The sequence below is a fragment of the Rhyacophila brunnea genome, unplaced genomic scaffold, assembly GCF_057557595.1.
Source record: "Rhyacophila brunnea isolate RB1 unplaced genomic scaffold, BYU_Rbru_1.0 scaffold_16, whole genome shotgun sequence".
Classification (NCBI taxonomy): domain Eukaryota; kingdom Metazoa; phylum Arthropoda; class Insecta; order Trichoptera; family Rhyacophilidae; genus Rhyacophila; species Rhyacophila brunnea.
The window spans coordinates 2,561,643-2,588,559 of NW_028232816.1; the positions used below are offsets into that span (position 1 = coordinate 2,561,643).

The following is a 26,917-nucleotide window of genomic DNA, read 5'->3' on the forward strand; positions in this document are numbered from 1 at the left end:
TAATACATTTTATTGTACGCATTCCTTCATGGATAAGTCATTTGAAAGAATTCTGTTAGTCCTAAGATAGTATTGAATCAATCTCGAGTCTTCGTAGAAACTAAAATAACAATATTAATATGGTCAGACTAAAATGCCGAATAAATTAAAATAATAAAGAAATATGCAGTAAACGGAACACATAACCTTTTTTTAAATGCGGATATTAATTTACCTTAATATTCTGAGCAAAGTACATACAATTGTTTTTGTCAACATTTCATTATCTTTTTCTCTATGGAAACATGCATGTCGTTTAAATTCTAATTTATCATAGAATGTGCAAGTCTATGGACACAGGTTGACAGGATACGAGTTATTTCAATGAGACCTCAATTTTAAACACTTTCCAAAGTTAAAACCAACCGTAACAAACGAAATAAAACTTGACTGCCATTGTGAGTGTATAATACAGCTATGATAAAACACGTTTTTTGAATACTCATTTTTTTTGTATTACTTTTAAGGGACATATATACAAATGTATTTTTTTTATTAATTCATTATCAAAATGATTGAACGCCATTTTGAAAAGATGGCACACGACACTGGTAAATGAGTGATTAAAAAATATTTAAATATTTTTCACGCAACATGGCAACAACGCAAGACGAAACACAATTCGTTTAAAATGTGTAAGACAACAATAAAACTATGAATATACTATAGTTGTGAGATTCTGAAGTCATCAGTGGGAAAATAAAAACAATTCGTAGTATTATTATTGAAAATAAAAATAGTAAATTATAACATAACTTTATAATGATCGCGAAAAATACGTTCTCAGTTCACACAGAACCTTCGGAAGTATGCGGTTAGTGAATTTGAATTCAAATGCGAAATAAACAATTTTAATTCCGAATTTATTAACAATAACACTGTCCACATACGATAATAGTTATAAAAGGAATCAATTCTCAAACAGTAATATTATTATAGATTTACGATTAACAAAAATGGATCAGGGCTTCTAATCGAAGCTGATGTATACGGCAGTGTAGTTTGAAAGAACTTAGGTACATCAAAGTTAGTCAAACGGATGTTTGAACGAGTAAAAATCAAACAACAACGTTTACACTTTAAAAGACCATCCGATGCGCCTCATATTCAAGTACATAATGATCATTACACTAACACCAAAGATAGTTGAAAGGAATCCAAACTTATTTACCTGCAGTCCTAAAGCGTAATATTTATACAGTTATTCTCACACAATCTCCATTCATTCGACTGCAACGTTTAAGAGTTAACTTTTTATTATTACAAATTGTAAACATCAAATGAACATACAATGACAACGATGAAGAGATGGGAGGATGGTTCAAGTATAAATCATAACAAATGCATAAACAGAAAAAAGTCTATCGTTATACTATAGGTTATACTATTCTCGTCATTTCCATGTCCCACATATTTTAAATTAAGAACAATGAAAAAAACAAAAGCTATTTATAGCAAAAAATAGAATTTTAAATTTAGAATCATTTCTTTTTTCATCTGTATTGCCAGATGATTAAAAGAAAATTTACAATAAAATAACCGTATTACCCTAATAGAAATTTGTGATTGCACAAGTCCTTTGTAAAATACAATTTGCTCCATTCATTACATACAATATTAAATTGGAAGTCTATTCTAAAAATATATATTTTTATATATTGTTTATTCTTTTATTTTTATGAACAAACGCATAGCACAAGAATTGCTATTTATTGTTAACAATTAAACTAAAGATCTTTAACGACTACAGACTAAAATCATAAATACATTATTAAAATTAACAAAAAAAAAAAAAATTAAACAGTAAACTAAAAATTTGAACTGAACTGACACCTATCTACCAGGCCGAAACGCTAAAGACGGCCGATCAATAATATCAAATAAATAGCTAAAACAATTTATCAACTAATTTGTAGAGTAAAAAATAACCGACGATGCGCATTTTAGTAAAATATAATATTTTGATATGCGGGACTCCTTCCTGATTCATTTCACATTACTGACAACTCCACGAAAAGATTTTCAATAGGGTTCAGTATAAAATGCTTCAAAACTGAACGAACATCTGTAACTCAGAGGCATGCGCATAATCTATTTTACTGTCACTTTGCAGGATAATTAGCCGTATGTACTGTAATTAATTGCTAAACTTGTCATTGCAACTGTAGGAAACAGCTACATTATTTTAATACTGTTAGCATATATCTTATTTTTGAAAATTTACAGATTTTCTCTAGAAGGAATTAATTCTCTAGCATCCATATATAAAACATTATAATAATTGCTTGATATTTCATTGAGTAAATGAATTGCTTTAGTATATCAAGCTCTAAAAATTCAGTAAAATTTCGATCAGTTTCCTGCTGTCACTACAATGAGTTCAAATTGTTATATCCACTAGTCAGAAAGGCAAGTCACAAACATGCCGATAGGATAATTGAAATAGTCGGTTTGATTTCACTTTCGAGTTCAGAAAACACTCAGCTAGTGTATGGTTCCCTTGTTGCATGGCAACCATAATTTTAATTTTGAACGTAATATACATTTTATTTAAATTGTTTTGTCATTGGACACATGACATCATCACAGTACTTTTTCAATATTAACCGACTGAAACAAACAGATTCGTAAAACTTAACGACTGATTTAATATTGCAATCCTACAATAGCTGACTTTTAGCACCAGTACCAATTGAAGAGCGATATTCCAAAATGTCCTAAGTCTGAAATGGTGATTTTGAGATGGTCATGTTTTACGATTTCCAATTTCTATAGGAGTTTTTAGAACTATATGAATTTCCTAGATAATGTACACATATTGAATAAAAAATATATTAAAAATTCAACAAGATCAATTCTATTATCTGACCTTAATACATTTTAAAATGTATATACTGCTACATTATTGCGTTTTTAGGACAAATCGCATACTTCAGATGTCGGGTTGAAGTGAGATTCAGATTCAGAAAATATGAAAATTTGTCATTTTTCACTAGGTACGTTTGGAAATATGGCTCTTCAATTATTTAGTAATGTATATATATAACTTTTTTTTTTGCCTCTAAGCTACAGAATCTGACAAATAATAATAACGATCATGGATCAATGGTAAATGGCATAGTTTGATAACGTGATAATGGATGGTGATTATGAGGACACGGTATAAATATATAGTGAAGGGAAGGGGAGTCGGGGAAGAGGGTTATGGCGGGTGAGGGGTGGATCAATTTGGTGAGCGATGGGTGATGGTGGGATGGGAGTCGCTTCATCGGATGTCGTCCACGTTGGTCTTTGAGCCGAAGATCTTGACCAGCTGGTCTTCGTAGTCGTCGATGTTGCGCTTCATTATCTGCATGCACGGCCCCAGCAGTCGCTCAAATGTCTCCACGTCCAAAACTGAAATACAATATTAAATCAGCCACTGATTCCCGCTAACTATTCCATTCGGATTTATAAAAATATCTTGAAGTTACACCATGGTCAGAGACCGACTTTCATGTGCTTACGGTTCACATTAGGCATTCCCGGAAAAAAAAAAAGGAAGAATTTTTAAGCCATCGTCCTTACTGTGTCAATTGGAACATCATTGTATGTACAATATTGTAAATAAAGAATAACACATCATGTTATTTAATTAAAAACTGACTGGTGGAATTTTAAAAAATTAATGTGATGCATAAGTGTTAAATTATAATTAACATATTATATTTTTATGTTAATTTATTGATTATAGGTCTTCAGTTCAGAACAATAGGTTATTTCAGATTAAAATCATTTGAAAAAGCTAATTCTGAAATGCGAAAGAGTATTATCAATCCAAAATTTTTGGATCAACAAATCAAGTGGAATCCCGGGATTCAGAGTTGCAAATCCAATTACACATTGCGTTAATTATCGAGGGAAACGAAAGTATTTCATAGTCAACTCCACCGTTCTGATTAAAACTTTCATCCACGGTGGCCTAGTTCAGCGTCTGCAAAACTGTGTGCCGCTCAAGATGAAGTCTGCAAATGTTTAACTATTCACTATTCTTCATAAAAAAGGTCCACTGTGGATCCAGGCGGTCTGCAGATAATAAAAATATTGCCTGCATAAAAAAATTAATATTGAGTGAACTCACAGGCTACTTTGGTAGGGCCTTCGGCATATGCTGATGCAGCACGAGGGCGATGGGTGACCAGAGCCAATTCGCCAAAGTATCCACCTTTCCCTGTTAACATAATAACATCACAATGTTAATAAAATTAAATCAATCTTTAACAAAAAAATTATGTTTCTAAAACCATTATAATGGATTTTTATTATGTAAATGCCAAACAGATAATATTGTAATTGCCAGAAAACATTTTAAATTGTTTTCTACAAGTGTAATCATGTGAGTGAGGTCGCGAACATACCGATATGGTTAATCTCAACGTCCTTTCCGTCGTCCCGGGTGAGGCGGATGCGTACTGTCCCCTCCACGACGAAGTACATGCCGTCAGCCTGGTCTCCTTGCCTTATGATCAGCTCTCCGTCAGTCAGCTGGCGAGGTACCAGCGCATCTGCCAAGTTGGCTCGCTCATACGGCTGCAAAAGCACAAACAGATAACATCAGAACTTAATACATGAAGAGATTGCATCCATATATGTATCGTCCTTGGTTTAATTTATTCTTTATCAAGGTTAGCCACCTACAGCTACACCTCCCGTAGGACACATATACAAACAGACAACACGGTACAATAGCAAAAATACAGCAACATATTATTGGTTACATGTAAATTGTACGTAAAACATTTCACCGTTGCACAGTTCGCCGTGAGCTTTCTTATCGGAAAGAGATGACCGTACACTATACGGTCTCCAATTTTATTAGATTCAATCTGAACATTAATTCAATTTTCATAGCTGATTTTGGAAAAATTCATGAATTCAAGAATGAAAACCTAACCTAACAAATAATCCAGGATATCGGCTATTTTCAAAATATGTTTGCTGCTGGCTTCATGTAAAGTGTAAACCGGCAGGAACTGTGTTTTATTTAGACATGAATTTTATTTCAGTACTATACGACCCAAAGAGGTTGGATGATCTTTAATATACGGCCATATATTTCCGGACACACATATTATTATCTACAAAATGATGATTAAGGTATGCAATAACAGAAAGAATTTTCTATCACAGGATTTGCTAAAAAACAGTAAGATTTTTATGGATTTGAAGTCATACTAATTAAATTACACATTAATTGTAGCACATCAAGAATATCTAAGAAGTTTTGTAGTTATATTTCGGCCTATCACCATTATTCTAATTCTAAGTGACTCATTTGAAACCACAACATACATCGAGTTAATATTTCAATAATGCACACTAAATGTATTTATTTAACGACTGCATGAAAATAAACAATAAAATGAAAATTTTCATTGTTATTCAGCGATATTTTAATGAAGCGAAGGCATAAACCGATAGGTAATTGATTATTTTTTAAATTTATTTACATGTTTTTTATACTGGCCTCCACAATAGAAATCTGTATATCTTAGTAACAAACTAGAGATCAAAATGAGAAACGATCTGGACAATTGGATTGCGTTATGCATTTTGGCAGTTGACCATTCACCCTACCCATTGGGTCCTCGCATTTGATCAAGTGCACATTGAAAAAGCAACATATATTTCTTGCCAGATGCACGATTCGAACCGACATCCATGGATTTAGACAAGGGCACTTTGTCACTACTTGACGGTTAATGAATGATAAACTGAGTTAATAACGATGACAACTACGAAAACTTTCTGCTATTTCAAGCAACTATTTTTAAATCCATCGATGGGTGTGTGTATTTGAGGACCAACACACTAATATTAAACTAATATTTTGAATGTGCTGTACAGTATCTTTGAACCCACAATGACACAGTAAGAGTGGAGATAGAGATACAATAATGAGCTATACACTTTGTAGGAGTCCGCAAATAATACAGTTCATCAAAACTGGATCATAGAAGAAGATTTTTCTTCAACATCTTTGCTGTGGAGCTATTATTGTGAGGATGAAATAGTAGTGATGGTGTGTTTACCTGCAGCGCTTTGAGCATGGGCACCTGGTCGAGGAGCTGCTCGTACATCTTGCGCTTGCGGAAGGCGCTCTTGAGCAGGATGCGACGGAAGGTCTGGCGGTCCATAGCCCAGAGGGCACCGGCCGTGCGGGCACGAACCGTTGCCGCGCGGGGCATGTTGTACATGAGGGCCAACTCTCCGAAGCTGCCCACGCCGTCGTACGTGTGCACGTGTCGGTCCTCTCCGTCGGGCCCACGCACCAGCACGTTGAACTGACCGCTGCAAACAATGAAATCGCATATTAGAATACATTACCTCTATTCATATTATTCAATATTACATTGGTAATACGGGTAATATATTTGGGATTTAACGCATTCCATTTAATCTTTTCGGTAATGCCTAAGCTGGCCAAACAGTCAAAGAGATAAAATTGAAAGCTCGGAAGGGCAGTCAAGGGAGGTGGAGATTTTTATACCCGGCTATCGGGATGTAACAACAGTTGTGAATAACTTGTATTAGAGAAAGTATAATTTATGCAGATCCGAGGAGAACATATAATATATTTTTGTACAATATCTATTGTACATGATTTTATTGTATTGTTTAAATCTTTATGAAATCGAAATGGTTTCGACAGGTAATAAGAAAGAGAGAGACAAGGCTATATAAGAAGAAATTTTAACACCGTCAGCAATTGTGACCATTGCCTATTTCTCGAGCAAGAAAAGAATTACACTTACAGTGTTGTGTGACAAAAAACTCAGTACCTATTCAAATCAACAATAATTATCTTATCACTGTTCATCCTTTTAAAAATAATTTCATGCCTGATTGTAATATTTTTTTTTATTATTTGAATTTTGACATAAAAATAATTTACATTTTATCAAAAAAACGTTTCAAGTATTGAATTACAACACAAATATATGAGACGTCCAATATCAAAAACCGATTCGAGAATTCGATATTAGTGGTAGGAATATGACATTTTTGCGTGTCAAGCGTAACTGGTTAGTTTCAATTTAAGTTTATTTTTATTTTCAAATTAAAATATTTATCTGCCCATTTCTATTAGTTCATAACCGCCTTTTTGCAATAAATATATAACAAATAAAATTGGGCATATCTACACTTTAAATAATCGGTTTCCGTAAATCAATTGGATTGTTTTTGCATGATTTTGGCGCCTTTTAGAAGTTATAAAGACTACACATGGAGAGTATTTACATATTTTTTGTTAGATTTTGACTATTCATGTGTGACTAACCGGTTATTTAAATTGGACCTCTAATTGAACCTGGATTGGAAAGTAGCCAGTCCACAAAAAATAAAAAAAATGAGATATGATATAGATCAGATGCGAGAAGGTTTTCTCTACGTTCTGCTGAAAAAAGCCAAGCCGCAAACAAATTATTCTTGAAATAAAATACTATTTACAATTTGACATTTTACATACATTTTTTAATAATCATGTTGTTGCTAAAGTGCCATTTTCTCAGCTCGACATTATTGTGGACTAGCTACATTCTGCATAACTACGTTCAATTAGACACCCTATATGTATATCCATGTATATCTGTCGTCTTCATTGGAAGACTTTGAATCATTCATTTCTCCCTGACAACAGAGAACATGAATTGAAATGATAATTTTATGGAATTAACCATCACATACCATCACTATTTTAACAGTTTGGATTGATGTAACGCAAGAGCTCACAAAACTTATACCTATCTCAAAACACTCACTTATTATAAATTGACTATAGCCCAGTAGCAAAGGGCGGAGATAGGCTGTTAAGATCCGCCATAAATAGTGCGCATTAAACTTTGTTAGTCATATGTATTTGTTTTTATTGAACAAAGACTACAATTTAAAGATGGTGTTGGTTAGTTTTTAAAAATCAATTAAACCCTGCCTAAACCAAACCATAATAGTTTTGGTATATTTTGGGCGATATGACAAAATTGTGCACACATGTTCATTCATACTTATTTGTTTTCGTTGAATTAAGAATATATACTATGTATATCGTTTCATTTTTTTTAAATTCATTAAGCCCTGACTAAACCAAACAATAATAGATAAAAGATATTATTCTATCTATAAAATATCCAAAGTTATGTATGATTCAATTGCATAATTTTAGATATTTTATGGATAGATGAGTATTTTTAGACTATGGCCTGGTTTTCGCAGGGTTTAATTGAATTTTAAAAACTATGTAACACCATCTGTAAATTATAGTTTATATCAACGGAAACAAAAACGTATGACAGACAAAGTTTAGTGTGCACTATTTATGGCGGATCTTAACAGGCTACCTCCACCCTTCGCCACAGCTATAGCCATACCATTATATCTGACCATGGCCCCCATATCCCGAAAAGGGCCCCCAGGCTAGGAACTTTGGTGGGTCCCCCTACCTGTCGCTAAGGTTAAAGGCAGTGTGATGATCTACAGTTGCATGTTCCAAATGGTGTTCGAGGTAAAATTAAGGGTATTTTTAGCGATTTTTTGTATTTTGAATACGCCCACTTATGTGTTGCTATGCACAATTATAGACTTGTAGAATATCGACAATAATGAAAAATTGCATCGCACAACAACATATTATTATAATATGTAACATACTAATGTTGTTTTACTATTAGTGTAATTTTGTGCTGTGTTTATCTCACTTGGATAGTCGATCTGCCACACCGGGCCCCCAGGCTAGAGCCCTGTCAGCCCCCCCTTGTGGGGGGCAAGTATCTGACTGCGGACAACGCACTACGCACCCCCACACTTTCAGGTATAAATCTACAGTCCATAACACTGCATACAGTGCTATAAAATCGTAGCCAAGATATGATGGTTCTAGTATAAGCATATATTGTGCAGACAAGACAATCACATATACCATGAACTGTTCAATGTTTGGTGCTGATATACTGTCTGTCTGTTTGCAGTATTATAAGGCTCAGCGAATGTACTGCTATGGTGTGGAAGCATGGATATTGAAGGTAAGAGAGAGAACATCTTCCCTAGGGATCTCGGAAATAATGGGAACTGAAATACCTAACGGGTGTGGAGAATCAGGCAACCGATCTCAAGTACAGAATACGGGTTAAACTTAAACATGTATCAAGAATATGTCATATGTCGAATACTGACAACTGCTCTCGGTTTATGCAATGATGCTCATTTAATATTGGTGTATTGAAGGTTGCAACACACTATTGCACGTCTATAATGCGTGTTTCATTTTCGTAGGACACTCGCACATTCAAAACCCTGCATCAAAATGTACTGTATTGGGATATAGCCTATCAGAATTCCAATTATTAATCTGTCATGTAATCCTCCAACATTCTGCGCACGGGAAGAAAACGTATATGCGCACTTGAATGTGCCATCTTACCTTTCAATGACATAGAAGTTGTCCCCATCGTCCCCCTGCCGAATGATGTAGTCGTCGGGCTGCACGCGCTTCTCAAACATGGCGTCGAGCACCTCGCGCATCTGCTGGGCATCTAATGCACGGAACAGCAGGATGCCGCGCACGGCCTCGGCCAGCCGCGAGCGCTGCCCGTCTGACTTGGGGTGCACGGCGGTCGAGCCCTCCTCATCATCATCGTCCTCCTCTGGGTCGTATGTCTCCGCGAATACGCTCTTGCGTCGGGAATTGAAGCGCGCCACCGGCGGCTCTGCAACGACAACATTCAATTGATTAAACAAGAGAATAAAGGGTGCACGTAACATTTATGTGAAAAAAAAGTCTTTTTATTAGAAACATTAAATTATTATATTCGAACTCTTGTGTAAAAAAAAAAATCATAGAAACGTATGTAGTTGAAATGTTGTGGACTGGCCTGTACGCCGACTAAAAACACTTAAGAAAAAACTCAAGAAATAGTATTCAACATTTTTTCTGACAGGAATAATCGTTAATATACTAGTACATAGGACACTTTGTAGCTAATTTCATGTAGGTTTTATGATTATAATTATGATGTCAAATGGTAAAATAACTGCAATTTTTCCATTAGGAAGCAGCCAATGAAGTTTTATATCACTATTTTGTAGCTAACTTCACGGTAGTCAAAACTGACAATGGGCTCTGTACAATTTTTACGGATATTACCACCTCCATAAGCACAAAATATCGTTTAGGAACCAAACCTTATTTAAAGAATGTCAAAAACTTTTATGTAGATAAGAAACGCATGATTAACTTTGAAGTTGATTTACTTAACTCGTCACGCAAGTACTTGTATTAATCTAATCCTCATTGTAATAAACTAGCAACTAAATCATGACGTACGTAATCCAAACACCATAAAGTCCTAGTCGAATATTTACCGTTATGAGTGTTATGATTAAAGAGTTATAGCTTATAGGATTATTTATATATCTAATCAAATTGGATGTCGATAGAGAGAAGATTATTTCTATTCCGAAAAAGAAACACAAAAAGACGAATGCTAGATAGCTTCATACAGAATTTTCATTTATACATTTCAAATATGTAATGTGAATATTATAAATTATTAAAAACATTCACAATATGACATTTAAGAAAATTGAACACCGAGGGATTAATTTCCAGTGATCGGCATAAATGACATTGATCATTATCAATATTATGCTAACTTTGCTATATATAGGAAAGAAAGTAAATTAGTGGTAAGTTTTGCTTTCATAGTCATTCTTTATTTGATAGAAGATTATAAAAAGCTTCCTCGTTTTTGGCGAGCCAATTTCTACAAAAAAAACAGGAATAAATATTATGTTCTACAATTGGACCTAAAATCTCAAGAATAAAGCGGGCATTACAGAAAATTTAGACGATTGTCTTTGTCAAATTTTAAACATCTACTTAATTTGGTAGCACCATCAATCCAAAGAAAAGATACATAACTCCGAAAGGCTATACCGGTTTAAGATAAGCTGGCTTTAGCCACCGGTGATAGTTTTAGCAATTAGCAAATTTGAACAGGTGTGTATTAGCACTAGTTTAGTTCGTTTACTACATTTAGTTCGATGTGAGCTAAACATTTTTCTTCCGACCACTCCATTGCGAATTGTTAGTCTGTTACACGAACACAATGTACACACTACATGTTGTGATTCAGTGGTGTCCATGAACACACTCTGCTCGCCTTAGTGCTCGCATTCGCAAAAATGAACACATTTTGTGGTTCGTGAACAGTACACGCTCGGAGCATGGGAACTTATCTACTAGGAATGATCGTGGAGCGCTACTGGTTCACGGACATAGTGGATACGCGGCTTAATAGGTTGAGCAATTGGCTAACATCTATTTCTCATATAAAAGAATTTTTTTCTGCTTAACTATAATACTGTGAATGAACAATTCTTAAAAATTGTTTGGGAGAGACATGCCGATAAGACAGAAGTTATGCAAATACTGTTGGCAATAATGACCATAAACAATATACAAATTAGCCCCACCTAATACTGTAGTACCACCATATCACCTTTTACTCTGAGCAACATTTGACGGTTAACCCTAACATTTTTCAATAAACACATTTGTAGAAAAGCGTTTGCATTTGTACACCTAGTGAGACACTTCACACAATGTTATCTCTTGAGAAAGGCCTCTGCAACGAGCCTGAAACTTCGAGGAAAGAAGGAGAAGGAAGTACACATGGTGACTGCTCAGAGTCAAACAAAAACAAGAGATACTTATTTGACTAAGATAATTTAAAAAATTCACATTGGTTGATTATTTTATGCATACTTTTGAATATATTTACAATTGAACAATTTCATATCTGGTTCAATAATAAGGAAACAGACAAGGGTATGCGATGTAATGCGAGTTCGCTAAAGGCCTCATATGGTAATGGGCTGGATATAGCACATAGCTCTAAGGGACAATCGTTGGACAAATCGGGTCATCCAGTGATACCCAAGAGGTACAAAACGTCCGCATGGTAGACCTAGAGGCCGCTGGATCGATGAAATGATAAAGTTCTGCGTACAGGACCGAAAGAAGTGGAATTAGCTTGGAGGCTTTCATCCAGCAGTGGATAGATTCAGGCTGATGATGATGATAGAAAAATTTACCAACAACCGATAACAATATTAATATAAAATAGAAATTATAAGCCATTTTTTTTGTACTATTATAAATTATAATATTATAAAACAATATATTATCTAAGTCTTATCAAAATTTTAATCCAACAGATTCATAATATGGGAAGTAACAAGACAGCAACAGGATACATTAAGCCGATTAACCAATCACAATACTTACTTTCCTTCTTTTCCTCTTTCTCATTCTTCAGTTATGATAGAAGGAGAGGCAAGGTCTTAATGTTTGTAGTTACCAATCAAGAATATTCATCTGATATACTTTGATTGACTTGCATCAATTGAATAAAACAATTGCTTAACACAATTTGTTTCAAGGAAAATAAGCTGACATGTGAGTTTACACACTGCCATTTGTGTCTGCACACTATCAATATTAAAATTTATCTTTCCATTGGAAGTATTAACGTCTAAATTTAATAATTAATAATAATTTAATTCAATTCTACTTAAGCCATGCTTAGAGGCCAACCATGGACTGAAACCGTATGCGGTTTAGATCCGTGTACTATATTAAACTTATTATTTTTGTTATGTTTGTATATTTTGTTAAGTGTAAGTGCATGGTATAAACCAATACGATCAGATGCTTATAATATACTTTGTGAAAATATATTTCCATGAACCGAAAAGGTTCGAAACCGCATACGGTTTCAGTCGATGGATGGCCTATTAAGCCCGGTATTCATTGGTAGTACTTTGGCTGGTAGCAGATATCCTTCTAACTCTACCAGTGTAAACGCAATTGTGAGTAGAGCATTAGATTTTGGTGAAGTAAAGTAAGATTGCATGGTCGGATAGTAACTCTGCTGCTTGCCTTCGACACCACCGATTACCTTCGATCCAGTGTTGCCAGATGAATTGTTCAAAATTAAATATTTAATTTTTATCAAAAATATCAGGTTGATAAAAATGTATGTACGAAAATCAACGATTTTACCTGGTGAAAATTGGATAAGTTGCTTATAAAGCGTGCATATTGTTATACTCTCAGAAGTATCTTTATGTTAACAATTTTTTAAATGGCATGCAACACTGCAGTATGACCTCTGATATTACCATACAAAATTGTCCAAAATTCAATATTTTTCTTTGACTCTCCGAAAAGTAGTGTTTTAAGACTTATCGCTCTCTTCCTTTTGCACACAGTATCTGTGGTCTTTAGTCAATCTATAGGCCTAATTACATCAGCAGAGACCGGACCAGATTCAACGATCGTCGTGAGCAATCGTTGACTTTAAAAAGCGGAACACGGAACAATTTAGCTACCAACTCGATCACGGTGACACTTGATTTGATTCGTTAATAATATACGTTCGGTTGCTAGTGTTAACAATATCTAATAAGTTAACAAAAAAAATATCTATTGGTGGCAACACTGAACAGTCTTCGTTTGTATTTACTGGGATATAATTTTTGTTTTGTATTATTATTGTCTGTTAAAATAATGAATAAAGTCAGGCACCCTTCATTTCATTATGTAGATGTCAAATTTGTGTTGTTATATCAAACGCGAGACAGGACACACTACGTGCGGCCACACTTGGAAGATCAAGGTTAATTCGGATATTTCCGTACGTTATCGGTAATCGACATGAATGTGTGTCTGCCAATGTAATGTGGAGCTTATGACAAATTCAAAACTGACATTTTTCATCAGAAGAATAAAAATGTTCTCCTTGTAAACCACGACAAGAAACTGCATTGATAATTTATATAATATATCGACCCTTAATCGGCAGAACAACGTAAGCGACACTTTTTGGTAAATTGCGTTTTACACTGAGAACTGTTCAATATCACCTAGCGCGTAAGTGACAAAAATATTAGAGCCCGATCTCATTCGCATGACACTTTTTTAGGGTCTGTGCCTTTTAGCGTTTTAACTTGTATCGCATTATAAAGTAGAGCAAAACAACGTAACCGACGTTATTTGATAGTGTAAGCTACGGTACGGTTTATTCGGTGGTCCGTCTGGTAGTGAGTTGTGCGAAAACAGATTTGGGAGCAAAGCTCGCGCCGTCCAGTAAAACTGGCTGAGATAAAATAAACCTGGTAATGGAGTTTATTAAACAATAATTACCCGTCGTTCCATCTCACTACTGTCGGAATAATCTACGAATCTATCTTCCTGTAGATTTTTGAAATGTCGAAAATGTATATAAAATTTATACTGAAAATTTGGATTCTTTGAATGAATCCACTAATGTCGTGATTCGGAATGTTTTCAGAAACGTATTTAATAGACGGAAAGTTCAACTTGGGTTTTCATCTACCAAAAAAGATAATAGTGTTCTTTTTGCGAGAAAATAACAAATATGTCTGGTGACGAGAGACTTCGGCTAATTGAAACGGATACTTAGAAATGTCCCCTTACCATAAAGGATAAATGCAAGGAGATGTTCTTTAATGATCTGGCCAAAACTAAAAATCACAATGACGTTTTGTGCGCAAGTTTTGACCTCGAGAAGGTGCTAAACACTCCCTAGTCGAAAATACGCATAATATAATGAAAGTATCTATGAAAGTGGAACAAATAATGGATACTGCTTTTTATGGGGTGAAACTGATGGTAAACGTGGCAATAATGAGATCTCCGCAATAATGCACAAATCTTTGGATAGGACTGACAAAGCGGGAAAAAATCAAAGATTTATTATACTGTGATTGATCAGAATAAGAACCGGGCAACACTGGCTATGCTATCTTATTTTATGAAAAATTCAACTTTCATTGAATTGATAGAAATGCATTTTCTATTACCAGTGGGTCTATTCTGTATTTATCGACCGCTAAAGTGATAAATATTATCAAACTTAGAGTAGGTTTGTATCATAGAATTAGCACTTATTGTAACAATTACAATACGTTGATTGTAATTATTGCAATAAGCGCTACATTTTAACAGCACCTCTCTTACTGCTGTTAAAATACAGCAATTATTGCAACAATTGCAATACGTTGGTTGTAATTGTTGCAATAAGTACTAATACTTTTATACAAACCTACCCTAAGTTTGATAATATCTATCACTTTAGCGATCGATAAGTATAGAATAGACCCACTGGTCGTACTACGGTGCCGGTCGATTCCATTCATGCGAGAATTGAGTCATTTATAATCAGAGTAGTTTGGGCACTATCAGAATGACCCACCATCATTTCCAACTAGATCATCATGTCATATGCAGAATTCCGTGACTGGAAATCTCTCGCTGCTACTTGCATTCCTTCAAAGTTCAAAATTAAATTTGGTGAATTACAAAAGGCATAATTTAAAAAACTTACCAAATATTGTACCTACTCTGGTGACAGTAGGACTTAACTGTTAGACCTAGAAAATGTCATCAGATCCCGATCAAATGCTGTGATGCTTTAAACGTAGCTACCTTTGCTGTATAGTGCTAAATCACCAATATCGGAGATCGAGTATAACGATCTTAAAAGTATCTGTGTTAAATGTAATATCCCTCAGAGATGACGGATGAGTTTATGAAACTGCCACATGGATTATCAGTGGAAGATACTTTACCGGAATCCGATCAGGAAGATGTGAATGAGGATAATACAGCGATTACTGCTTAAAATATGTGGGACAATAATTTTTTTGTAAAACTGAATAGTTGATTACAATTTTATTTTATTATAATTAGTAGGTCCCCGTATTTAATTATGTACGAGTAGATACGTACATATTTCATTTTGAAAAATAACAATACCTAATAATATTAATAATATAACCGAAACCTTAAAAATACCAATCATTTATTTTTATTTTACCTATGTGGTTAAGTATCTACAAGCAAAAATATTAATTTAAAAAGTCAAAGTATTTTTAATTTATTTAACAACGCCCCCTTTCGTAAAATAAATGGGTACTTATGTCATTTATTTTAATATTTAATTATTAATGCCCTGTCATGATAATTAGCATGAAAATTATAAATAAAAACAACTACGCCAAATAGCGTAAGCGACATGCCTGGAAAAAATATCGCGTCATAGACATAAGCAAAACAGCGTTACCGCCACTATCTCGAAAACTAAAAGCACTAATGCAATTGTTTTATAATTTCCGTATAGGCAGTAACCAATTATTATTAACCACATTAACAGAATTCATTTTTAGAACTAATTACGGAAATAATTAAGAAAAAACCTTCTCCTCTAAAATTTATGAATGATATGCTTACGTTGTTCTGCCGATTAAGGGTCGATATATCATCAAACCCAACACCATCATCATTTGAATAGTTTTAAAACATATCGCACCCTCGCAACTAAACCGCCACAAGTCCAAATTTAAGTGTTTTGAATTAATTACTACGTTTCATTGTCTATCATTCATAGTATATGTACAGAAAATTGCATATCTCTAAGTCATCAAATTCAAGTCAAAACTTCATTCAATATCTAAACATATTTCTAAAACACAGTACAAAAATGCGAAAGGTAAAAACTTCAAAGCTGATTTTTTTCTGTTTGACGTTTTTTGAATTGTGGCAGTTTAGTTGCGATAGTGCGATAAGTACTAACGAAAAACTACATCAGTATATTGACAGCTAATTCAAACCTCTTGCTTTAATAATATAATATTTTATTGTTATTGTCCTACGATAAGCTATACTTGCCGGAAAGTCGTCGAGTTCAGGCCGGTCGTTTTCAACATTGAGCCGTTTAAATTGCAATTTCCACACCATTCAGCGGACATATTGAAATTTATTGTATGCAAGTGTCACTGGTTGCGATGTTTATGACAATTTATAAAACAAAAAAGAAACATTCAATTTGATATAGTCAGGGATCAAACGTAGGAGAAAACCAATTAACTTAGAATAGTAAAGCTAATTCGACATATTTTGTCACGGACACTATTTCTAACAAACAATATTGCATTTATCATTTCCAAAATAATGATAAACCCAAAGATGTTGTAAAAGTCTTCTTCTATATAGATCAGTGGCGAAGGGTGGAGGTAAGCTGTTAAGATTCGCTATAAATAGTGCACACTAAACTTTGTTAGTCATATGTATTTGTTTTTATTGAACTAAGACTACAATTTACAGATGGTATTAGTTAGTTTTTAAAAATCAATTAAACCCTGCCTAAACGAAACCATAATAGATTTGGTCTAATTTGGGCAATGCGACAAAATTGTGTACAATTTTTCATTCATAGTTATTTGTTTTCGTTGGATTAAAACTACATATTACACATATTTTTGCTTCATTTTTTTGATTCATTAAGCCCTGCGTAAACCAAACTATAATAAATAAAAAATATTATTCTATCTATAAAATACTCAAAGTTATGTATGATTTAATTGCATAATTTTAGATATTTTATAGATAGACATGTATTTTTTGACTAATATCTATTATGGCTTGGTTTCTCAGGGTTTAATTGAATTTTAAAATCTAACCCACACTATCTGTTAATTGTAGTCTTATTTCAATGATAACAAATATGTATGTCTGAAAAAGTTTAATGTGCACTATTTATGGCGGATCTTAACAGCCTACCTCCACCCTTCGCCACTGATATAGATGGACTCTAAATGTATAAAATTGAACCAAAAAAAAGGACTATTAGTCCATTGATTAAGTTAGCTACAAGTGACTTCGCATTGCAGGTTCATTTGCAGAGAACTTCACACTACTGCTGTGACATCTACAATCACTGCTAACCTTTTAATTACCACATTTAAATAACATGTTAATTATATCTAATGGTCAACGACTCCAAACGCACCAGTCGCGGTGTTAGCACTAAATGAGTCAACCATGCTTCACACGTTTGCAAAATAATTTAAAATGTACAGAAATAACCTACAAGACTCCTTCCTATTCATAGTCCAAATTCTTTGGATAAACCAGATATGTAGTGAACATACCTAAACCACTGTTAAGCAAAGATCAGTGATGAAGAACGCCAAAAAGAGAGGTAAACGGTTCATAACCGAAAAGAACAGCAGGCACACACTAATGAACAAATGCAGAGATGTCAACGTTAAGTTAGCCTTAAGACTATACCTTAGTTGAGGCACGGTCTAAAAAGATCGTGGCTAGGCGATGTACAGATTGTGCAAATGACGCGTGCCGAACGAAATATAATTCGTCATATAAATCCAACATGCGTCCATTTAATGTTTTGTTTATTGTTCTATTAGTAACAATAATGTTATATTCATTGACATGTTTTATTTTTCAAGTAAATGGGTAACGTTTTTTAGTCATCTTTACACGATTTAAGAATTAATACCCCCGTCGCCATCACGAAACAAATTGACGTGTTCACAGCTCGATGTTCGCTCTCCGATTGCCAGCGAGTCCAAAATTTCGTCGCACCCATAGTTGAAAATTATTCGCCGTTTCACTGAAATACCGTCTTAGATAAGATGTTCTAATAAGAATAATAATAACGGCTCACTTGTTTTTCTCACTTCCACTAAGGCCGGTTTCAGACGGGACACCGGTGTCACCCTCGTATATAATAAGAAGGCCTTTGTATTCGAATAAAAGGGTCTTTGTATTATGTTTATGAAAGCCCCGAGCTAATGAGTCAAAGCGTGTATGGTACACTTTTCCGTCGGCCGCTACATTCTCAAGCCGCCGATACACATGTTTTTATGACCGCAGCCAGTTTTATGTTCTAATTTATATCACGAAATTATGCGTTGACTCATTAGCTCTGGGCGTTCAGAAACATAATACAAAGGCCCCTTTATTCGAATACAAAGGCCTCCTTATTATATACGGGCGCGACACCGGTGTCCCGTCTGAAACGGGGGTAAGTCACTGATGGTGGAGTCAGGTAAAATATAGTTTAAGACCACTTTGGCATTTGAATATGACTATGCATTTGGCCCTGAGAGAGTAAAGTTATATTAAAGAATCATAAGATACTGCTAAGAATAGTAATATGATATTGCTATTAATGAATACAACTACATACTATGACATGAAATATATGAAAATTTAAAGGCTTACATAGACAATATCCCATTTTTTCAAAAATATTATTTGAATATTAAACTCATTGTCAATAAAAACCAATGTAATTTAAAAAAAAAAAAAAAAAAAATGTTAATTAAAAACAAAAATCGTATCCTATGAATGTTTTCATGAAAACTGTATAATTTTGTTTACCTTGAAATGCCATTAATAAGATAAAATAGTACTTAAATAGTAATAATAACTTCTAATCTGAGAGGATAAGCCTGTTTATAATCCAGCAAGAAACATTCGGCATATTTTGTTGAAACATAAATGATAACAATCACTTAAGTATGTTAATCCGTATGTAATTGCAAATTACCTAATTATTTTTATTGCTCGCATGTACGCATATCAGTAATATTAATCTACGCCAAAACCTTCTCTACTAGACGGAGTCAAAATAATCTATGAAAATATATAAGAGTGAAGAAAAAAAGGAACTCACGGACCCACGTTTAAATTAACTGCAAGTCATTTTTTGCAATGCGTATTCGTTTATAGCAAACTTCACACTATAACATTGCCGTCAACTGTCAAAAAGCATTTTTAACATGATTTACTGGAATAGGCAATTCCATCGATTATTAGATGTGAAACTATCGTCAAGATAAACCCTGAAATTAGCATTTATTACAAATAAAAGACAGTATCAATTATTGCACAATGTCCAGATAGTCCGACTTTTACAATCTACACAGAAAATTTGTAAAATACAATAAGTCTCAATTAGATATTTTATATGGAGAAGTAACAGGTAGATAGTACGGCAGCGATGAAAACATATCATGTATGAAGGGTTAAAGATCTTCACAATGTTTACATCTTGTGTTCGCGATCACGTATCATTATTATTTGCATGAGTTGTGGGCGTATCATTTCACAGTCCGACACTGCAATTTGCATAAATTACAATTCACAACAGTGTCGAATAAATTAAGCCACAGCTCAAAACACGAATACGCAAGTATTCTCCCCGAGTAAAAAACAAATACACGCAGAACGACGAATGTTTGATGTTGTTGCACATTATTTTTCTAACGCAGACGGATCAAAGAAAAAATTGCGCGGGCTGTTTCGACAGTCAATTTTAATAATAATTGCCAATACTTCAAACACGAAACGTATCACAGCTGGCAATGTGTTACTCTTCAAATGTATGTATACTATGTACGTAATTACGTAATGCTTTCCATTTATAGAACATAAATAATCGAAAAATACTCTTTAACTTCCTGAAAAATTCCAAAAACAGAACTGTAAGTAAATATATGGTAGATAAATGAATTAATAAACCTTTAAATGTAATCTAATCAAAGAATTTAGACTGTAACTGGAGGAAGTTTTATAAACTTTATAGTAATTCATAAATTAATAGGTTGGCGCATTAAAGCCGGCATCTTTAGTCTGTTTGACATTTCATATTATGCGATTTTTGTGTGATATTCATGTAAATATTCAAAAAAATTCCAAAAATTACAAGAAGCTCAACGTGGCATGGAAAGGTTAAGGCTAAAGAAACTAATGGATAAGGTAGCATACAAGAGTACACAATGTTTGTTAAGCAGATGAAATGGTAATGGGCTGCACATGTCGCCTCGACAAGCGGACAACCACTGTACAAATGCCGTCATGTTTTGGTACCCAAGGGGCACTAAAACCCGCTGGATAGACAAACTCATAAAATCCTGGATGTATGTGGCAGCAAAGAACTAGGTACCGAGAAGAGTCGAGGGAGCTAGACGAGGCCTATATCTAGCAGTGGATCGACCCAGGCTGATAATGATCATTCAAAACGATTACAGTACGGTGTATTCAACAATCCATCCACAACAATTGATAGGGTCTGTCTTTTATCAAGCAGTTCAGCAACATTTATGAATGATTTCGAATGAAGTCGAACAAAATGTCTCATGATTGAAATGATGAATGTATGTATGACAATACCATCCATTCATAACTGATTCAAGCTTCAGTGTTTATTTAGGCAATACTTGTACAGTTTGGATTGAATTTAAAACTGACAGATGAACAGGTGCAGACAATAACGGTGTTAAGTTAGCTACAAATGAATCTTCAATGCGAAATGACTTGTGATTGATTTAAACACTTAAGGATAGCATCTGGTGACGCCGGTACAAACGTGAAATCTCTGGAGTCTTTGATGAACTTGATGTTATCAGATTTATCAGAAATAAGACACCGCCAGAAAGCCTCACATTTAATAGACCAGAACAAAAACCATGACTTTGGCATGATAGTAACCAGAAAGACTCGAGAGCTCCGTCGATAATTGAAGATGGAAGGCGGCAAATGTCCACTGATGGTTGTAGCGTCACAAAAAAAGCAATAAAACAATGTAAGGTGATTGGAATTCGCAACTGGCAACAATGCCATGTCTTCATAATAATTTAGAATTTCTCATTATGCATTCGCAACACCACTCAAGATTCACTGTGTTCATGTTTATTGCAGACACATCATTAATATTTGACGCCAAAAGTGTGGCCAGCATCAACATTGAGACGTGATGTGAAGTATGTTAGCTGCCATCAATATTCAATAGACAATCAATGCATCGTGATATTATTATTTACTATTAGCAAAGTTGTGTACTACATTTTGCTTACTGAATGCATTGTGATGATAGTGGCGTTTACAAACCGCCAAGCTGATATATATACATTTACATATCAAAATACCTAGTTGCCTGTGGTAAAGGTGGAGGTAGGCTGTGGAGTTCCGACATAAATAGTGCACACTAAACTCTGTCAGTCATACTTATTTAATACAAATTGCAGATGGCGTTGGTTACTATTTAAAATTTAATTAAACCCTGCCTAAAGCAAACCATAGTAGATATTAGATAAAAACTAAACAGTGGCGAAGGATGGAGGTAGGCTGTGGAAAGTCGATATGAAGAGAGCACATAACACTTTGTCAGTCATACTTATTAAAATTTTGTTTTAATTGAACTAACAATACAAATTGCGGATAGAATTCAATTAAACGCTGCCTGCAATTTGTTTTCTAATTTTAATGAAAACAAATAACTACGACTTATAGTTAAGTGTGCACTATTTACGTCCGATCTCCACAGCCGACCTCCACTCTTTGCCACTGCTAGTTACATATTATATTTTTAACTACTATACACTACTTTTAGCAGTGACGTCCCGTGGGGGTAGGCAGATTGAGCGTCGCTTGGGGGCGGCAGTTACTCGAAGGGCGGCAAATCGAGGAGAATCATTTGGAATATATAGGAATAGCTACTAAAAACTTAATAATAACGAAATTATCTTTCCATTAAAAAATTCAGCTCACTGTTTTTGTCGGGTTTGCGATTTCCTTCCGTGCCCTCCGACGTCATTGGTGACCAGAAACGACACGTGCATATTTGCGAATAATTACAGTCTGATATTTTGTTAGTAATATATCCATACAACACATTTCTTAGATATTGGACTCATGAAAGGCTGATAAAAATACTGTATAAAAACATGGGGCAGCATTTTGGCGCTGCCTAGGGGCGGCATTTTATCTAGGGACATCACTGACTTTTAGCAATTCTATAAGCAAACATCATTCTTACGAACATAAAAACTATAATATTATGACTAAAATACTGTCTTGTTTTGATGCGACTATAATTTTATTGTTTATTATACTCGCACTGAGATAAAAGCTGGATATGAAACCGAACCCTTCAAAAATATGGGGTTCCGTAGGTTCTATTGTTCCGTTTTGTTCGGCCACCAATTACTCTTTCTGGAACCTGTTATTCCAAAAGATAGTAATCAACTTCATTCCAACGTAACATTTTACAAATGTTTTTTAAATAAAGTTGTTACTACTTATGTAAAATAAGTAAATGTGAAATATCTTCAAGCATTGAAATATAAGGTAATGAACTTTATTTTTCGACTCTTGAACATTTCACATATTGTCACTTTCGACAAACTAATCCTAAGGTGACGAAATGGTAACGAACCACTAACGCCAGTTTACTCTGCCACGCATCGAGTATGAGAAAAGATTGTGTTTATCAATATTGACGTCCAGCATGTTGCATGTTACACCTGTCTCAATCTATTATGGATATCAAGTTGGTGTTGATGAAAGTCATCCAAAGCGACAACTTCCAAGGAGAGTTTCAAGTCATCAGTGACTTACAAAAACATAGTATTTTTAATGACCATTGCTACGCCATTTATAAAAATTGTGAATAGAAATGTTCCCAAATTTGAGCCCCAAGGGACAGTTATCATTCAGACATCTGTAGTGGAGTGACTTCCGCATTCCAAAGATGTCAAATGGCTTCCCAAGAGAGAAGAGACTCGTGGGAAGATGGCGAATTCACTGAAGAGATAGTGTGGGGAGGGACATCAGGGAGCTTCTTGAGCTGAAGTGCCATTGAAGAAGTAACTCTAGCCTTTATCACGTCTGTCTATATAACGACATAAGATCTTTTTATGATAAATAACACACTGCTATCACATATTCATGAATGCAATCCACTAGTAAAACTTTCAGGCTTTTTTCAGGGAGTTTTTATATATATTTTATAAAAAGCCAGTCTCCCAAAAATACATATCTATTGCACGATAAATGTATAATGCTGTCCATTCCATCTTTCTATGTTCTCTTCAGTTTTTGGCGATGTCACATGAGATAGCACCATATTGTTTTCTCTTGTAGGCTTGTTTCCGTTCCAGCAAGAGCTGTGGTTGGTTTGTTGACGTTGGCTGCATGCATAATGCGCAATCTCCAGCACATCAAATAAACTAGACCAAAATGGTGTGAAACTATCAAAGATCATTCTCGGTGTCTTGAACTGGTTTCAAATGACTTAGAATGTTGTCACCCGATAGCCAAATGGCACGATATTACATAAAGTAAATATAATGGTAAATCACAACCATACGATTATATTAAATCAACGCTCTTTAGAAGTTTAAAACTAGTAATTCATAAAGTATAATATAATAGTCTAGCTTGTACTGTCGAAACTTATTTCAATTCTGGAATAAATATGAAAAAATGGTCATGTGGAAACATTAGTAAAATGCAAAATATCACAGGATTTCGAGACATTTTTTTACATAGTCAACATCTAATGGATAAAACAACATTTATTATAATATATTGATTTCCATAGTAGCGCACGTATATATTAATAATTTCCTAGCAACCAATAATAGTGGATTTCTTCCGAAATAATTTTTCATACAAAACAGAATTAACTGAAATGAATTTAATTCTACTTAAAGATGGCTAAATGTATTAAAAAAAATGCATTGGCATCGTGTTCTGATATATTCTAAAAGTTTCAAATGTCTAGCTAGTCGGGAAGTTAGTTAAAAATAGATTGCAAGATTTGTACCGGACAAACAACCACCGGACAAATAAGAATACGACCTAATAAAAATGTTGTAAAATGCATGTGTAAACATATATTATATTGCATGCATGGATCAAAAAAGTTCAGCAACTTCTGAATTTTCACACGATAGTTGGAACTTGCAAGACGTATGCGCATGCGGAGTAGAACGATAGTGGCGAACCTGCCGGAAAAAATACGAACTGCACCGCACTACGCATTTTGACGTTTACCAATTTCCACAATCTGTCAAAAAGTAAAACACAATAACAAAAATGCGTCTTGTTAACGCTTGAAGAATGAGATTGGCGAGACAGTCGGCACTTTTACATGTAAACAGTTATTATCGCGATAGTTTAAAATACACACCATTGGCGCCAGTAAATCCATGCACGTGTACAGGCGCTATAAGACAGGCTTAACTTGTTCGATCCTATTTGAGATTTAACCTTGTAGGGATAGTCCACCCAATTCTCGGGAATGCATTCTGCAATACGATCTAAGAATTGTGTCGACATTACCGAGGACACCACGCGGTGTAACCTAAATAATCTAACCAATTACATACCATAGCTATTATTAAATTAATAATATTGAGTAAACATATTCAATTTTTATTACAGCAGTTTTAATTTTGAAGATTTTAATCGGTCGGCTCATAATATGAAATACGGTGAAATGAATTCACAAGATTAGGTACTTACAAATAAGTACCTAATTGTGTACGTAAGTACTTATGACATTTCGTAAATGGTTCCTGTACCGGTATAGAATTCATCAGATAGTTTTCATTGCGAATATTGTACAAAAAAATTGTTTACTTTAAAGTAAAATGGAACCTACTTATACACTTCATATTTATGTATAAAACAGTATATAGGGGAGCAGTTTCTTATAATGTGCTTAGAGAAATATTACTGCTTATCAATTACATCGATAAACATAAAAGCAGTATTGAGAATTTCATCGATTTAATGTGGTAAACAAACCAAACAATCAAACGTGCGTAAGTAATAAACCATGTTTAAAATAGCCAGAAGTAGGTTACAATCTAATCAAATTCCGTCAAACCACAATAAACGGCAAGACCTAATTCACATGCTGAACGATAATGTTATCAAGGGAGCTCTAATATGCCGCAAAGGAGCGTTGTGTAAGAAAAAGAAACGGAGCGCGTACTTACCATCTTCATCAGATATAATGGACTCATCTGGAGTGGCAGCGGTCGCAGTGACGACAGTCGTCGCTCTGCTCTGCTGCAGACGGGTGAAAAACTCCACGGCGTAGTTTATGACATCCCCCGGTTGCTCGAGAAGATAGCTAATTGTGAATTCCAGCAAAACTTCCCTGAGGTCGTCGGGGACTTGAATCCGCCCAGCTTGCGGCCGGCTCATCTCTCGGTCGTGTCGCTCTTCTGCACAAAAATCCGACTCGCTGGACCTACAGCTGCTAGTCAAGTCTGTCAGTTAGCACTTTAAAACGGGATTAGCCATTGGTTTAAGGATTACGGACAAGCCCAATTCACACAATCACGCAGACTTTAATTGATTTTTAAGACCTACAAGCTCGTTAGGTGGAAGCGAAACTCAAGTTCTACCCTACTCAAATAAACAAAATAGTACAAAGAAGAGCCTAATTGTTTATTTGTTAAAATAAAACTATGAAAACACACTTGGTTCCAAATACTCGTCGTCCTCCAGCCTGACAATCCCAAATTTTCTACAAACCCTTCACTAAAAATGGTGGACTTGAAGTTGCCATAGCTTGTAATATTGAGAGCAATAAAAAATATATGAATGCTGACCAAAACTTGCATTAGGTCATTTACATTGAATTTGAAATTCGAATAGAAATAATTCCTTTTGAAAATTATTGAAACTAATTTTTTTAACATTACATTTAGATATTGTTTTATGAGAATATACAAAGCTTAAAAACATATTATGTCAACTATAAAATCTATATCTCAAAGTTATAATTATCTTCTATGCAACAAAATAAAAAATATATATTAGCCCATTGCCAAAACTATTTTATTCATTCTATTGTTCAAAACAAAAATAACATAATTTGAGTATAAAATATGTTCATGTATAACAACAATTTTTAAATATTTTTCAACACATACCAGTTCTGCCAACCGTACTATAATTATAGTATTTATACTATAACTTTGATCCTTGTACTATGTACGATATAAAACAGGTATAGTACGCTAAAAATACAATAATTTTGAATATTGGAAAAAATATGCAAAAAGTGCTAAAATTTTGATATTTTAGTTCGATAAATTGTTGCAAAGTACTATAATTTTGCAATATAAGAAGATTTCGAGAACTTGA

General features: G+C 34.3%; 1 protein-coding gene across 1 annotated transcript; it reads right to left on the reverse strand.

Annotated features, from left to right (window-relative positions):
- Positions 1-1,717: 1,717 nt before the first annotated feature.
- Pka-R2 (cAMP-dependent protein kinase type II regulatory subunit) lies at positions 1,718-26,310 on the reverse strand. The gene is made up of 6 exons (XM_085943526.1): positions 25,759-26,310; positions 9,497-9,782; positions 6,111-6,369; positions 4,437-4,608; positions 4,160-4,249; positions 1,718-3,435 (listed from the first exon to the last, which is right to left on the reverse strand). The coding sequence occupies exons 1-6, from the start codon at positions 25,967-25,969 to the stop codon at positions 3,305-3,307; spliced, it is 1,149 nt and encodes a 382-aa protein (XP_085799652.1). The 5' UTR covers positions 25,970-26,310; the 3' UTR covers positions 1,718-3,304.
- Between the last annotated feature and the right edge of the window lie 607 nt (positions 26,311-26,917).